General features: G+C 44.6%; 2 protein-coding genes across 2 annotated transcripts in view; one reads left to right on the top strand and one right to left on the bottom strand.

Annotated features, from left to right (window-relative positions):
• Positions 1 to 452: 452 nt before the first annotated feature.
• On the bottom strand, positions 453 to 5,532 carry DBI (diazepam binding inhibitor, acyl-CoA binding protein). The gene is made up of 4 exons (XM_059927646.1): positions 5,389 to 5,532; positions 4,233 to 4,350; positions 2,120 to 2,182; positions 453 to 742 (listed from the first exon to the last, which is right to left on the bottom strand). Exons 1-4 carry the CDS (start codon positions 5,395 to 5,397, stop codon positions 669 to 671), a joined length of 264 nt encoding a protein of 87 aa, XP_059783629.1. The 5' UTR covers positions 5,398 to 5,532; the 3' UTR covers positions 453 to 668.
• Positions 5,533 to 5,589: 57 nt separating this feature from the next.
• The window catches only part of C7H2orf76 (chromosome 7 C2orf76 homolog), an 88,972-nt gene continuing 78,600 nt past the window's right edge, over positions 5,590 to 15,961 (top strand). The window contains exon 1 of the mRNA XM_059927647.1: positions 5,590 to 5,663. The gene's annotated coding sequence lies outside the window, so the exon portion shown is untranslated. The remainder of the gene's footprint in view (positions 5,664 to 15,961) is intronic.

Below are 15,961 nucleotides of genomic sequence, written 5' to 3'. Positions count from 1 at the left end.
TTCCACAGGGACTCTGGGAATGCTCCCTGCAGATGCACATTTCACCCTGACCGGGGCTTCCACCCTTGCTTGTTTGCTCTGCAACCATGGACTGTTGGACCTCAGACAGACCTGACACTCATCAACCCGGCCTTCCTCCGAGCTTGCGGCCAGCAATGCTCCTGACAGAGGGCTGGCAGTAGCTGCAAACTGACGTCTCAGCGTGCCTGATCAGCGTGGCTGGAGTTGAGGGAAGGAGGCGGGAAAGGCCACTTCTATAATCCTTTTCCTCCACACGAGAGGTGAGCACATGCCAGGTCTGAAGAGGTGGGAGCGCCTGCCCACCCTCCAGCAGAGCATAGCGGAGGGTGAGAAGGGGAAGCGCAAACACTTCCAGATGAAATTGTTGGAAAAAGTGAGGAAGAGAGATCGCAAGGGAGTACATCATTTCAAGAACCCAGGTCATCAAAGACTTAAAGTAACAAACATACTTTTAATTGACCTATTGATAAAAACGACTCAGCGGGGATCAGTAACCATTTCAGCCCCCACTCTGTTAGTGTCACATCCTGGGCTATTTTGAGCAACTGGGTTAACTAGTTATTTATTAACTTCATCCACAGTATTAGAAAAACAAGGTATTAGATCAGTTTAGGTGAAATGTGTGGCTGGCAGCCAAACCCAGTCCCTTACATTCCATATTTTTTCTTTAGTTCTTCTACTTTGTCGACATAAGCTTTCATGGCATCTTCCCTGGAAGTCCCTGTAAGGCATCAACAAGATTATTTGTCAGAGAGGCAGCATGGTAGAAAGGCAGCAGACTTTAGAGCCCTGGTTCAATGCTCTGAGGCTCAATTTCTCACCTGTGGAGGGGGTGGTGGTTCTACTACCTGCACCTCACAGACCTGGCCAGGATCTGACTTGAAGTCCTCGAGGAGCCTGGTCCACAGGGAATGCCCCATAAAGCGCTGAGCCCATAATGTGTGTGCAGCTGTCCAGGGCCTGTCACTGGCCTGCTGGCCACGTGAGTCCCCCTACTGTCGTGTCAAGCCTAACATGGGGAGCTGCGGTGACTATTGGTCCTGCTGACTTTCACAACTGGCTTTGACCTATCACCTATTTCTCTGCCTGGCTCTTATCTCCCAGAGCTGTTAAGCTGCCAGGGAAAAAACAAAGGCAGGCACCCTCTTCTCCCCAGAGAGAAGCTATGAGAAAAGTCTTGAGAACTCTGAGCACAGCAGCTGGCTCTCGGAGGGGAATATAGAGGACACTGGAGATATCCCTCAGAGACAGTGGTGCCCGGAGTCCTGGATTCTACGCTGAAGGAGAGATACTCACTGGGAATCAGAGTGTGTTCTGGAGCAATGGCAAGTACATGGGGCCTGAGAATGGTATGGAAATGCCCAATGAGAATGGACAGTCAGACGGGCATTCCTCTTCCAGTTACTTGCAAATCCTAGGAGTATCTATTTTTTGTATTCTGGCCCCTTTTGAATTCAAGTGTTTCTCATTTGCAGGAAGACAGAGGGCTTATTCAGAAACAAGCTAGCTAGGGCACAAAAGCTGGCAGGCACTTTAGTGCCAACTTTTGGGTCCTACTGCTGTAGGTGGCACGTGATTAAGTCAGAGCTGGGATATTTCTTGGCTGCTGTTGCTTAGCGTATAATAGCTCCATTCACCGAGGCTACGACGTGCCAGCAGCTTGCCATGCATTAGTTCATTCCTTTTTTTAGGTGCCTTTCTGGCTGGAAGGGAACCGGGGAGGGCTGCTTGGGCTAGAGGGTCACTGCCTGGCCTTGTGGGGGAGAAGGAGGTTTGGACAGGAAACCACCCCTCATTCTGAATACATATAAAGGCCAAGCCAACTCAATCACCTCCCAGTCTGTTAGTGGCCTGGTCGCCAGCCCCTCCTCTCTCCAGATGATACCATGACTCAGAGATGGTGTTGTTGGAAAAGGCATAAATGGTATTAGAAGAATAAGTAGGTGGCCCAGTTTTGTTTCCATTCTGGCCCCGGTCAGACTGGCTCCCAGTATGTGCCTCATCCACTGTGTCCTCCCGCCTCACCCCTTACATTCCTTAATGAAGCGTGGTTCGTTACTGGGCTTCCCGAATGAGGGAAACACATCAGAACAAGTACCTTTCAGCTTACTCCAGGCATCCCACTTGGCCTTGCCTTTGAGGTCCAACATTCCAGGCCGTTCTTAAACAAGAGAGGGAAAGACATGAGACCTGCTGCAAGTTCTAACATGGAACTTTATCAATTTTCTTGCCATGACAGCTATATTTTATTACACTATTCTCTCTAGGCTCTGCTATGGAGTTAAATGGGTCTAGTACGGCAGGTTCTGCCTTCAGAAACCCACGTGTACAGAAACCCAAATTTAAAATCTAGACAAAGTAGGAGAAAAACTGTTCTCATTACTAGAGAGTCCTTGTCTTATAAGTTAAATAACTCCAAAATTTCTTTTAAAAACTGTACTTTAATGTTTTTTTTTTTTTTAAAACAAGTACTACAATCCATTCATCTGGTTTAAAATTCAAACACCACAAGGGGGATACTATAAAGTTTCCTCCCACTCTTCCCACCCAATTTCTCTCCCACGTTATTATCAGTTCTCTGGGTGTCCTTTTCTGTGAATTGTCTGTTCATATCCTTGTCCCATTTTGCTACCGAACTGTTAGTCTATTTCTTGTTGATTTGTGGGAGCTCTGTTCGTGAGGGCAAGCTTCCTTTAAGTCATACCGTGGTTTTACACATATAGACCTGTTATCAGTTGCACTTGGCAAACACACTTACCACTTCCCTGCTGACCTCGTTCACTGCCACACTGAGAAGAAAGCCAAGGGGAGCAATCGCAGTGCCCATAGCCTGGACCACTGTGTCTGAGAAACATCAAGTCTCCCCCCAAGTGCTCGCCAGGAAGCGTTCCCAGGGATACCTGAGCGAAACTGCACCTGCAGGATCATCAACAGCATCCTAGAACTGCACATCCTAACAGCCCTTTCGTGATGATGGAAAGGTGGTACATTTGCATTGTCCAACTCAGGGGCCACTTGCCACTTATGGCAGCTGAGCACCTGCAATGTGGCTTGTGTGACTGGGGACTGAACTGTTGATTTTATTTAATTTTAAGTATTTTCCATTTAAATTTAGATAGCTGCATGTGGCTAGTGGCTACTGTAGCGGACAGTGCAGCCCTAGAGTGAGCTGATCGGGAAGTGATAGATTCCCAAGCCAGTCTACCTATACTTATGTGGAAGCAGGGCAGAGGCCAGTCTCTGTGAAAATCGTGTTTGTCAGAATAGCTTCTCAGCCATTCTGGTCACCCTCATTTCATCTCTCCTGCCTCCCTAGGAAGATGCAGGATTTATTAACCCAGGGTAAAACTCACTTTCACCGCAAGACCTTTCTTAACTAAGCCCACCCTGTAATCTTTGCTGTGGCACTGCCCAGGATCCTTAGAGCCGGCCCACCAGCTCCACCTTCTACCCCAACTGCAGTGGAATTAGGGGCCACACTTGCCCTCCTGAACAGGGGCGGGGTGACCTCCTTCTACGCTACTATGGCCACCGCCTCTGAGTCCCTTCATAGACTGCATCGTGCTGTTGCCATATACGCCTGAGTTTCAGGAACTTATGGGCAGAATGAAAACCGTCCAAGGCAGAAGAGACAGGATTACAGAATATGGTGGTCCAAACCAAGGTCTCAAAATCTCTACCAAGATTTTTTGACAGGGGCCAAATGGTCATCTGGAACTGCTATCAGCAAAAACGCTTCTGACCTGCCGCAGGAAGCCAGCTGCTTCTCTGCTCCAGCCATCAGGCTTGGCCTGGCTGCCAAGTGCTCCGACTTTGATCCTGCCCATCTAGGTGGAAGCAGTATGGCTCAACGCTGATCTGAGAGTTGGAGCAAATTTCTTCCAAGCTGGGATCTTTGCTTCCTCCCAAATAGATGGAAAACGCTGGAATGAATAAAGTTCTTCCCAAACTAGGATTTGAATACTGCTATATGAGCCACCAAGAAACCAAGAACAGTGCAGGGTCTGTGAACCCCATCCAGGAACATGATCTCTGGGGAACCTCTCCCAGCTTAAACCTCAGGAACGCCATGAACTGCATTAAGAGTAGGGCAGTAGGGCTGTGGGTGGTTTTGAGAGTGAGGTTCCCAGGGATTAAGAGTTCCAGCACCAGCCAAGCCTGCTGAGCCTGCTTTGATGAGTCTGGACCCTCCCAGCCTCACCTCAGCATACCTGTATTTATGTCACCCACAGTTGCTTGTTTGTAGCGGCTGTAGATGAACAGCATCTCATCGTCTGCTGGCTTGGTCTTGAGGTGCTTAACTTCCTCAGCAGCTTTCTCAAACTCAGCCTAAAGTCGAGGGAGAGAAGAGGCCTGAATAGAGCACAGTAATGGGGATGGAGGGAGTGGAAAGGCAGCACTCCTCTTGCAGTGAAGTCTTTCCTCAACTCAACAGGGCAGCTAGAAAGATTCAGCAAAACCAGGAGGGGAAGCACATCGGTTCACTCATTTGATGAACAACTATGCATTGGGCTCTCTCACTATACTAGGTATCAGGTGCTGGAAACAGAGGTGAAGGAGACAGGCTAAGACTGCCTGCACTGGGCATACACTTCACAGAAAAGGCAGCGTGGCCAACTCCCTGGCCAGAACGGGGTCCCAGGACAGCCCTGACTTGCGGATAGGGCTGGCACTGCGTGATTGAAACAGCTGAGAAAGGAACAGGGCATGAGCGCCGCGGTGTCAGCGGCCAGAGCCCGCTGGCCCCCTCCCCATGAGGGAGGGCATCCAGCGCCGACCTCTGACCCAGTGCCTAACTGGAGGAAGGGTAGAGGAGCCAAAGGTCACCCCACACTGCTAGGTCCCAGAAAAGCGTCTACAGTCGAAGGAGGGAAAGACCTCTAGGTCACCCCTCCTCACGCTGGGACCCTCCCCTTGCCTCACGCCTGACACTCGGCCCCTACTTTCCCTGACCTCCAAGCTCTCAACCACGGCCTCCTTGCTTCTCCACTCTGTATGGCGCCCCTACTCCTGCCATGTCCTTCCGGATGGGGCACACGGTCGCCTTACTCTTTCGATCCATGTAACCCACTACATCCTATCTGTCTTCCTAGGACCCTCGCCTCCGACCCCAATTCCTGCTTCACTGCGAATTCCTCCCCATGGGCAGCTTGCCAGCAGTTGCGGGCTAAGTAGCGGTGTTAGGAGTCCAAACACGGAAAGTTCCGCTTACAGGGCTCTGTCCAAAGAGTTTGCGCTGGGCATGGGTCCAGGAAGAACAGCAGAGCCGGAAGGAAAAGACCTTGCAGGGTTGTGTCTGCGGGATGATCCCCGCACCAGCCTCCCGCCCCGTGGCACCTTCGCAGCTAGGCTGGGCACGCGTTATACCTGAGACATGCCGGCGGCGTTGCAACGATTCCAGGAAGCCCGCGAAGACGGCGAGAAACAGAAAGCAGCCACACAAGAGTCAACTGCCAGCGCCTTTAGAGGCGCAGCCGCAGGTCTCCCCAACAGCGCTCGGGCGAGCAAGAGGCAGCCAATCAGGAGCCAGCTGTACGCTGGGGGCGTGCCCAGCCTCGGAGCACGGCCTGCCTCTTCGGAACGCAGGAGGGTTTGCTCGCGCATGCGCACCAGGGAGGAGCCGCAGGGGACGCCGGGAGCAGGTAGGGACCGCGGAAGTAGGGCGCTCTCCGTTGTGAGGGCTGTTAGGCCGGGTTGAGGATTCGGTCGCGGGCCACTGAAGGGAGTGACCGGCGAGGCAGAGGAGAGGGGGCGGGAGCTGAAGGGCGGAGGTTTTAAAATTTGTTTAATTAAATCTTGTGTCCGGCGTGAAAGGCCGGAAGTTGCACCGTTGGACAAGTAACCTCTCGGGCTTGGGGAGGGCGGGACCCCTCTCAGGGGACCAGAAGAGGCCCTCTGGGGATGGTCCCTGGAGAATCTCGCGAGGGTGGGAAGCTGGACTGTGTTCCCGAAGGGCGAAGCCGAGACCTCTTCCTTTGAATTTTTGGCACGTTCTATGGCTTGCTGGTGGCCGTAGTTTGCAGTCCTGTTTTGTTTGTGTGCAGTAATCCATCTGGTGCGTTAAAGTCAGGGACAGTGTCTTATTTGTCTGGACTTAACAAACTTGGCCCGGACTAGGTGCTCAGCAGACATCTGTTAAGTAAATGACTCCTTCATTCATGAATGCGTACTGAATGGTCGGGTATCTTGCGCCGTTCTAGACCTTGGGAATACAGCAGTGAATAAAACAGATAAATCCCTGCATTCCTGGAACTTACACTGGGGATAGTAGTGAATAAAATCAGTTAAATAGAGAGTTTGCTAGGGGGACAGGGAGTTGGAAGTTTGCAGTTTTACATGGGGGGGTGGCGGGTGGAGGGTTAAGGGAAGGTAACATTTGAGAAAGCCCCTCAAGGAGAGGAGGGAGCCTTCCAGGCAGAAAGTTAGTGTAAATGTGTGAGCAGGGAGTGAGGGAAAGATAGGAGATGAGGCTGGAGAGTTAAGGAGGTGGCAGGCTGGCTAAATGATGCAGAACTTTGACTTTTATTCTGAGTGAAATGGGAAGTTAGAGGCTTCTGAGCAGAGGATGAGGAGACTGAGGGGGGCAGCTTTGCAAGGTTGTTACAGAGGCCGATGTTCTCCATGGGAGAACGGAGCAGCACAGGTGGATGGGAGAGTTTGAGGGTGATGCCTAAGAGACCCAAAGGGAGAATTTTGTGGCAGCGGTTACAAAGGAGCTGGGTGCAAGGAGGGAATTGATGGAAAATAATTCTCTGGAGATCTTTTAAAAAAGAGAGACCATTCCTCTCCAGTTCCTAATTTGTAACGAGATGAGTGGAGTACAAATCCACGCCCCCAACTCCCCTCCCCCCAGCCCCGTTAATTTATAGCTGTAAGTGTTTAGACTAAAGAAAGTCCAGGTAGAAGCTTTCAGATGTAACTTCCTAACTTAGTAGAGGTCAGGCTTTGTGAAAAGGGAAGAAGTGGAGATGCAATAGCAGGGAACACATCTAGAGTCTTCAGTCTATGAATAATTTTGTTTGAGAAAGCGAAGCCAAACAAACTAACAAAAATTTTGGAATTAACTTTGGGGAAATTACATTTGAATTGTAAGAGATGTGAGTGTCTTCCAAAATGACAGTTCAGAACTGTCTTTTCACTCCTAGGCTCGGATGAAGCTTGGATTCACTTTTGCTCCATCATCTAGTGCTTACAGCCTTCTTGATGGAAATTCAGATGATTCCCTGTGTGGGTCAGATTTGCAGTCAAATATATCTTCCAGTCAGTAGGTTTTAACACGAGGTTATTGTGTTTGGCACATTTGAAAAGATGAGGTACCTCTGATAATGTAATTTTGTTTATATTCCTCCAAGGTTGGCTGGTGTGATTGAGTTTTGAATGGAGTTAAACATTGCAGAGAGCACGGCTAGTGTTTTAAATTAACTTGGCAGTCTCCAGTTTAAGTGGGGGTGATTTGTTGGTTACTTTTTTTTTGGAATATACTCCACTTTCCTTAAAAAACCAACCTTGCACATGGTGGTTTTGTGTCCAGGTCAGTCTACAAAAGTTGCTTAAAGCAACTAAAGTATGAAACTAGTAGGGATTGTGGATCCCAGGGAGCAGGGTGCCATGTGATCTTGACAAGGAGGAGAAGACAGAGTGTTTTTCCTTGTTAGAGGGCCCACCCTAGGCGAAGTTTTGAAATAGCCGAAGGCATGCTTTTTGTCTTACTGCTTCCTTCCCTCACTTGTCAGTGACCTATCTTTTGTAACCTCCACCTGTGGAAATGCTGCCTTATGCCCTGCATTACCACCTCTAGTCTAGGGAATTGAAATGCCATTCAGCTTTTAACATAAAGAGAGGGTAACAAGTCAGCAGCTGGGATTTAATTTTTAAAAGTAAATTTTAGAGTATATTTGGGGTTAATAAATTGTATGAATTTTTTTGTTCTACATTTTGACAATACTGGAAAGGAAATTGCTCTTCATATCCCGTGAAAAGACAAGTTCGTTGGCTCTGTTTATATCCTTTTAGCAACAATCACAGTTTGTAATTATTTAATTATTTTTTGTAATTATTTTATTTACATTTATTTTTATTTTAGTTTCCTCTTCTACTGTCTGAGCCCCCTTCCCTACATAAGCCAGGGGGGATGGGGATCACTGTGTATCAATCAATGCTCCGTCTCCAAGTGCCTGACACTTGTTAGGCACTTAAGTGGTGGGTGAATGAACAGAGTGCTTTTTCCTTTATGAAACATATTCCTTCTGATTAGCCATGAACTTAGAAACTAAGTTTATTAGAACTGAATGTGAAACTGTGGGTTAAAGTGGACCGTGTAATCTCTTTGTTATACTCCCAGCCTTGGAAACAGAACACCTGATATGTTAAGGGAAGAAGGGAACCTGATAAGCCAGCTCGTTCGCCTGATGGACCGTCCTAGTTAGTGGAAAGGCCATTATCATTATTGCAGCTTGCCCTCACATCCTTGGGTTGCCAGTTTTGACTGCTCACGGGCTTCACTTGCTGGGTCTCAGTGGAAAGCCAGTTGGGCAAGTTATATTAACAGGTGAAAGCAGTTCTTGCCCAGTAGGTGTGAATAATAGTTTAATATTTCTTGGTATAAACTAAACCTCTGATTTCTAAGAGTAACCTAACCATTAAAACGTGAAAATCAATAAAGAGCTTTACAGTAAAGCTTCACTAGAAGGCAAGGGTTAGAGTATTCACAAATGATGGATTATATTCATTTGGTATTTGTTTTCCAGTTTCTTGGAATGTGACTCCTGAGGCATGGCTCCACCAAAGCTGGGAGGAGAACAGTGTGTTTTAAAGGGAAGGAGGTGTTATTGAACCCAACTGGGGTCTGCTCGCCCGATGGGCAGCAAAGCCAGTCTACTAACGCGGGCTTGTGGTGAAGGAATGTACAGCGTTTACTGTACAGCAGGGCACCAAGCAAGGGAGTGGGAGAAGCCTCCTAGCCACTCCAACTTGGTTTTTGAGTTAGGGGTTTTTTTTTAAAAGGGGAAGAACAAAGAGGCTGGGATTAATCATTGTTTTGTGACATTTCTTAATTGTAGTTTCTAGTTTGGGGAGTCAAGATGTCTCTGGTTTACCATTCTCTGGCCGTGTGGTCCATGGCTTGGGGATCTGTTAGCTCATCTTGCCCTGGAGAAACAACCTGAGTTTGTATGTTAATGATGATGTCTATAAATAGCAATTTTAGTACATTAAAGATGTTATCGACAACAGCAATTGTAGTCATCTGACTCTGGTTGATTAGTGCTCAGTTAGCACAGGATTGGGGTCTGAGGGGACAAGAAAGGGAATAAAATTTTGGATAAAGAGATTAATCATAAACTTGGTAAGGGAACTCGGTTTTAGGGGGACTTGGGTTCAGAGGCACTTGCGAAATGCTTCTGGGACAGGAGTGGAGAGAGCTGGGCAGAGTTGGGCGCCTTTGTTTTGTGAAGGGTGGGGAGGTGACAGCTGAGGGGGTGGCGTAAAAATGTACCTTTTGTAGCTTTTCTTTCTTCTTCTTTTCTTTTTTTCCTTTTCCCCTCTTATGTCTCTTTTCCTTTTCTGATGATATAACTGGTGAGAGGAGGCCTGGCAGCTGGAGGTCTCAACCAGCCCCTCCCCTTTGCCATTCTTTTCTTCCTTTGGGTGTTCGTATTCAGAGAAGTTGCAGCAAGGTGGGTGAGAGGAGAATGTGTGTGTGTGTGAGACGTAAGCGTGTGTGATTCTCACCTTTCCCCTGTCCTGATTTTGCCCAGCCAACATGGCTCGGGGTCGGAGTTGGTTTGGGCTTAGTTGAGACATGGAGACCAGGGCTTGGATGGGGGTCAGCGTTCCTGGCGGAAAGTGTCCTACACTGGCCGGGAGTAAGGAAGGAAGGAAGGGAAGACTTTCTTTAGAGTTACTTTTATGTAAGTTGGTCATGCAGTGGTCAAGTATTCTGTTTAGAAATACTTATGACTATGGGCAGGAATAATGAAGTGTTTTATGAAGTTGTCTTGCGCTCAGTACTGTAGTTCTTGTTCAGCTTCATTAGAAGTATAAACTCTCTTCTAAATCTACATCGTCTTCCTCATCTTTGCCTATTAACCTAGCTCCTAGTTGCACATGACAAGCACTTGGTAAATGCTTTGGAACCCGGTTGTTAGAGATGATTTTTCTAGTGAGCTCTTCTCTTGCCTGTCGACAAAAAAAATTAGAAATATTAAAATCTGATGACAAATGATTTGGCTGATAATTCTTTTGGAGATAATGCCATTTAAAAAAACTTTGTTTTGAGATAATGCCATTAAAAAAAAACCCTTATTTTTATCTTGAGATAATTGTAGATTTATGTGCTCCCCAGCTCCCCCAGCATGAGGGGTCTTAGTTCCCCGACCTCTTCAGTGGAAGCACAGAGTCTTAAACACTGGACCGCCAGGGAAGTCCCTATGTGCTCTTACTGTTAAATAACACAGAGATCCATTGTACCCTTTACCCATTTTATCCCAGTGGTAACGGCTTGTACAACTGTAGTACATGCCACGAACAGTACATTGACATTGATATGTTTAGGATACAGAACATTTCCATCATCATCCTTATGTTGCCCTGTGATAGCCACAGCTGCTTCCCTCCTGCCCCTACCCCTCCCCTGCTCCTGGCAGCCAGGAATTTGTTCTTTCTATTGCTATAATTTGTCATTTCAAGAATGCTCTATAAGTGAAAGCATGTAGTTTGTAATCTTTTGGGATTGGCTTTTTTACTCAGCACAATTCTCTGGTGATTCATCCAGATTGTTGTGTGTACCAGTAGTTCTTTCTCATTGCTGAGTGTATTCCATCATATGGATGAACCAGTTTGTTTAACCATTCACCTGTTGAAGGACAAAGCTGCTGCTAGTACAGAATCTGTACTCATGTACAGGGTTTTCTGTGAACATGTTTTCATTTTTCTGGGATAAATGCCCAGGAGTGCAAATCTGGGCCATATGGCCATTCCATGTTTGGTTTTGTAAGAAACTGCCGTTGTGGCTACACCCTTTTATTATGCATTCCTACCAGCAGTGAGTGAGAGATCCAGTTTCTCCATATCCTTGCCAGCATTTGGTGTTATCACTGTTTTTTATTTTAGGCATTCTGATAGGTGTGTAGTGGTATCTCATTATGGTTTAGATTTGCATTCCCTAATGACTAATGATGTTGAACATCTTTTCATGTGTTTATTTGTGCAATCTGTATATCTCTTCTCTGAAATTTCTCTGTGTCTTTTGCATGTGTTTAAATTGGATTTTTTTTAATGTTGAATTTTTGGAGTTCTTAATATAGTCCAGATACTATTCCTTTGTTGGATATGTGGTTTGCAAATGTTTTCTTCCAGTTTTTATTTTGTTTTTTCATCCTCTTAACAGAGTCTTTCACAGAGCATAAGTTGAAATCCAGTTTTTCCAATTTTTTTTTTGTGGATTACACTTTTGGCGTCAAGTCTAATAAATCTTTGCCTAGCCCTAGATCCTGAAGATTTTCTCCTATTTTTTGTAAAAGTTTTATAGTTTTGCATTTTAAAATTAACATAATGAGGTTTGAGTTAATTTTTGTATAAGGTGTAAGAGTTAGGTTGAGGTTCTCCCCCCATCCCCTGCCCCCTTGGATGTCTAATTGCTCCAGCACCATTTGTTGAAAAGATATCTTTCCTCTATTGAACTGGTTTTCCACCTTTGTCAGTAATCTATTGGGCATATTTATGAAGTCTTTTCTGGGTTCTGTCTTCTATTGATCTATATGTATCTATTCCTCCACCAGTACCACACAGTCCTGATTATTGTAGCTGTATAATAAGTCTTGAAATTGGGTAAACCGATTCTTCCTACTTTATTCTTTTTCAAAATTGTTTTAGCTATTTAGTTATTTTCCCATTCCATATGAATTTTAGAATAATCTTGTCTGTGTCTACAAAAAAAAAAATCTTGCTGTGATTTTGAATAGAAATTGTGTTAAACTTGCATATCAATTTGGGGAGAATTGATATTTTTACCATGTCAAGTCTTCCAGTCTATGAACACAGCATGTTTCTCCATTTATTTTGATCTTTGATTTCTTTCATCAGCAGTTTGTAGTTTTCAGTGTAAGTCATGTGCATGTTTTGGTAGATTTATACCTGAACATTTCATTGTTTTTGAGTGATAGCAAATGGTGTTATACTTTTAATTGTGTCCTTGTATTCATTACTAGTATATAGAAATACGATTGGTTTTTTGTATTTGGTCAATTGTTTATCTTGTATCCTGTGACTTTGCTGAATTCACTTATTCTAGAAGTGTTTTTTTTTTTTGTTTTTTGATTTTTGTTAGATTCCTATTCCTTGGCATTTTCTATGTAGATTCATTTGCAGATAGGGACAGTTTAATTTCTGATGTATGTGCCTTTTATTTCCTTTTCTTGCGTTATTGCACTGACTAGAACTTCCAGCACTATGTTGAATAAGAGTGATGAGAGTGGATATCCTTGCCTTGTTCCTGATCTTCAGGGGAGGGCATTTAGTCTTTTACCATTAAGTGTAATGTTAGCTGTAGGTGCCATTTATCAAGCTGAGGAAGTTCCCCTCTCTTTCTAAGAATTCTTATTATGAATAGATGTTGAAATTTGTCAGATACTTTTTCTGCATCAATTGTTATGATTTTGTGATTTTTTTTCTTTAGCTTGTTAATGTGGTAGATTACATTGCTTGCTTTTCGAATATTGAACTAGACTTGCTTCCCCGGAAGAAATCCCACTTGGTCATGGTGTATAATTCTTTGTGTATATTGTTGAATTCTGTTTGCTAATATTTTAAGGATGTTTATGTCTATGTTCATAAGGGATATTGGTCTGTGGTTTTCTTTTTTATAATGTCTTTGTCTGGTTTCTTATCCTGGAACTATTAGTTTCATAAAATGAATTAGGAAATGTTCCCTCCTCTTCTGTTTTCTAGAAGTGATTGTGTAGAATTGATGTTAATTCTTTAAGTGTTTTGTAGAATTCTCCAGTGAAACCTTGTGGGCCTGGTGATTTCTCTTGTGGGAGTTTCAAAATTATGAATTCAGTTTCCTTAATAGTTCCCATTCAGATTATCTATTTTGTATTGGATTAGCAGTGGTAGTTTGTGTTTTTCAAGAAATTGATCCATTTTATCTAAGTTGTGAAATGCACATATGTAGATTCGTTCATAGTATTCCCTTATTACCCTCATGGTGTGTGCAGAGTCTTTGATGATATTCTTTGTTTCATTTCTGATATTGGTCATTTACATCTTCTTTTTTTGCCAGTCTTGCACAAGATTTGTCAACTTTTTTGACCTTTCTAGCTCTTTTTTCATTGACTTTCTCTTTACTGTTTTTCTGTTTTCAACTTTATTGATTTCTGTTCTTTATTACTTCTTTCCTTCTGCCTACTTTGGGTTGTTTTGCTTTTCTTTTTCTAGGTTCTTGAGGTGAGAGCTTCCTGACTCTCCACCGGGCCCCCTCTGACACTACCTGCTTTGTTAAATTAACATTTGTTAAGTGGAGCACAGATTGTTGGATGGTGAGCTGTGGCCAGCAGAGGACCATAGAGAAATTGAAATAGAGAAGTTTATTACTCACAGGTCCTGGAGGGAGTACACGGCACTCCTCGAGGGGCCACATGGTGAGGTCAAGACTGGGTGCAGAGAGAGAGAGAGCGAGCAATAGGGCCTGGAGCACATGACTTTATTAGGGTCTATGGGTGGAATGCTTTGGGGTTCCCAGGCTAAGGCCAGATTGGTCAATTCAGATGGGAAGTGCAGGGTTCTAGTAAGCTCCATGGGGGTTTTATCTAAGGGGGGTGTGTAAGGGGCAGGCCCTGGGAGGCAGGGGAAACTGGTGATCACAGGGGCTGTTGGGGAAGTCATATGAGGAGCTTGTATTTGCTTGTGACTCTGAGGGCTGCTATCTAGGGCACATGCTTGCATGAGGGGGCAAGTTTCAGTTTGAGGTCCCTATGGGCCACACAGCCAGCAGAATGGATGCCGAGGCAGCAACACCATGGAGTAGCTTAGCTAAACTCTCCACAGCGCCCCAGTGTGGAAGGGGAGGGCCCTGTTATGACTGTGGAGGTGGAAGTCTGAGCTCTGCAGGTGGTCTCCACTGACTCTGGGAGGCAGGGGAGTCAAGCTCATTATTGTCCAGCTCCCTACTCAGCCTTCTCTGATGTGACCCTGGCAGGGGCTGGGGCTCCTCATTAAAGCCTGGGAAGGGTAGGGGTCTAGGCTCTAGCTCTGCCTTTCCTCGTGGCGGTGGGGCTGCAGTTTTTTATGCGATTTCTGGCTGGATTCGAGGGCTCGTTTGTCTAAAAGTTTTCTGTCTTGGCTAGGTTGTCCCTTTCCTGGTCCTTTGGCTAGAGAGAGCAGGCTTTGTTCAAGCTTTTTTTTTTTTCCTGCACCTGTTCATGTTTCTGGGTTGCTGACTTCTTCAGCTCCGTGTCTGAGAGATATGAAAACCCAGGGACCTCTCCACCATGTTGTTCCTCAGGTCTACAGGTCCCTGGCCAGTCTGCCGCCCTCCCTCCACTTTTTTGATCCTCTTATGTTTGTTCTATAGATAGTGTCCAGGATTTTTAGTTGTACTTTAGCTGGAAGCATAGGGAAAAGTACATCTACTCCATCTTCCCAGAAGCGGATGTATAGAACAGTACCGCTTAAAATTCATTAGTATTATTTTCTCTGTGAATTACACTAGATTCTGAATTTGTAACCTAAGTTATGGCTATTAAAGTTGAATAAAGACTCATCGTTCTCCATTCTTTTCAGGAGAGCATTAGTTCTGTTTTGGCTATGTGAAAGCTGTTACATGTGGTTAAGCTTAAAACTTACCAAATTCAATAGCAGGATATTTTTCTTCTGAAGAAGCCAAGTGGTAGGGGAATATAGCCAATATTTTATAATAACTATAAATGGAGTATAACCTTTAAAAAATGTTGTATACCTGTAACATATAATATTGTATAGCAACTATACTTCAATGAAAAAAAAAAAAGCCATCTGGTCAGATACTTATTGGTTTGCCATTAAAAGTGAGTTTCAGTAAGGCCAAATTCAACTTTAGCTAGTGCTTGTATAATGTACATTTTAAAATATTACCTTAGAAACAGTTTATTTTAAAAAGCATCCTTCCTGGGATGAGTGATACAAAAGTAAGTTTTGAATTTATCTTAACAGTACTTTCTGATTAAGTGTGAAAGTGCTGGGAATGTTGCTCCAGTGAAACTGGTTGCTCTCTATTAGAGTCTGCCAAATACATTATTTGTGTGATATAATAGGTAGCTCTTGATGGAAGTCACAAGACGTTATGTTCTGGTCTTGGCTGTGCTACTGAATTAGCAGCATTATTCTTGACTCACACATCCTTTGTTTCCTCATCTGTAAAATGGGGACAATTGGACCTGCTTTGCTGATAGGTAATTGAGGATTATTAATGATGTTTCTAAAGCATTTAGCACAATGTTTGACACATGCTGAGTAGCTATTATTATCATCATTAATGCCATTTATTAAAGCAGAAACCTTGAAGCAAATTCATAACAAAATTAGAGGTTAAATAACTTGCTCCTATCCTCATTATTAGGTCATAGAGTTGAGACTGAGGGGTCTGTGGCTTTTCTTCATTGACTCCATTATAATTTTTCAGGAACTGTTTGCAGTACCATTTAATATGGATTGGTGTAATAATAGTTACATGATTTTTTTTTTTTTTGGCCTGGTTGAGTTGGGTTCCTGGACCCAATTCCAATGTGTGTGTGTGGAGGCTTCCCCACATCAACAATCAATTCTTGGATGCTAGCAGGTATACAGAAGTTCAACTCAATTCTGACACTGTCTGCCCAGAGATAGAATCAGATTCCATAGACAAAGGGCTCAGTCCCACAAGACCTCCCTCCACTTCAGAGGCCAGTCACAAGTTGTTACCTGTGCT

Source organism: Balaenoptera ricei, chromosome 7, assembly GCF_028023285.1.
Source record: "Balaenoptera ricei isolate mBalRic1 chromosome 7, mBalRic1.hap2, whole genome shotgun sequence".
In the NCBI taxonomy this organism is placed as follows: domain Eukaryota; kingdom Metazoa; phylum Chordata; class Mammalia; order Artiodactyla; family Balaenopteridae; genus Balaenoptera; species Balaenoptera ricei.
Note: the sequence above shows the minus strand (reverse complement) of the source record. Positions and strands in the feature narration are given on the sequence as shown.

Excerpts from the sequence above, each read along its gene's own strand:
- DBI (XM_059927646.1), bottom strand. Across the intron at positions 2,183-4,232 it reads TGTGGGTGACATAAATACAG|AACGGCCTGGAATGTTGGAC; the intron begins GTATGCTGAGGT and ends CTCTTGTTTAAG. Across the intron at positions 743-2,119 it reads TGCCTGGAGTAAGCTGAAAG|GGACTTCCAGGGAAGATGCC; the intron begins GTACTTGTTCTG and ends GATGCCTTACAG.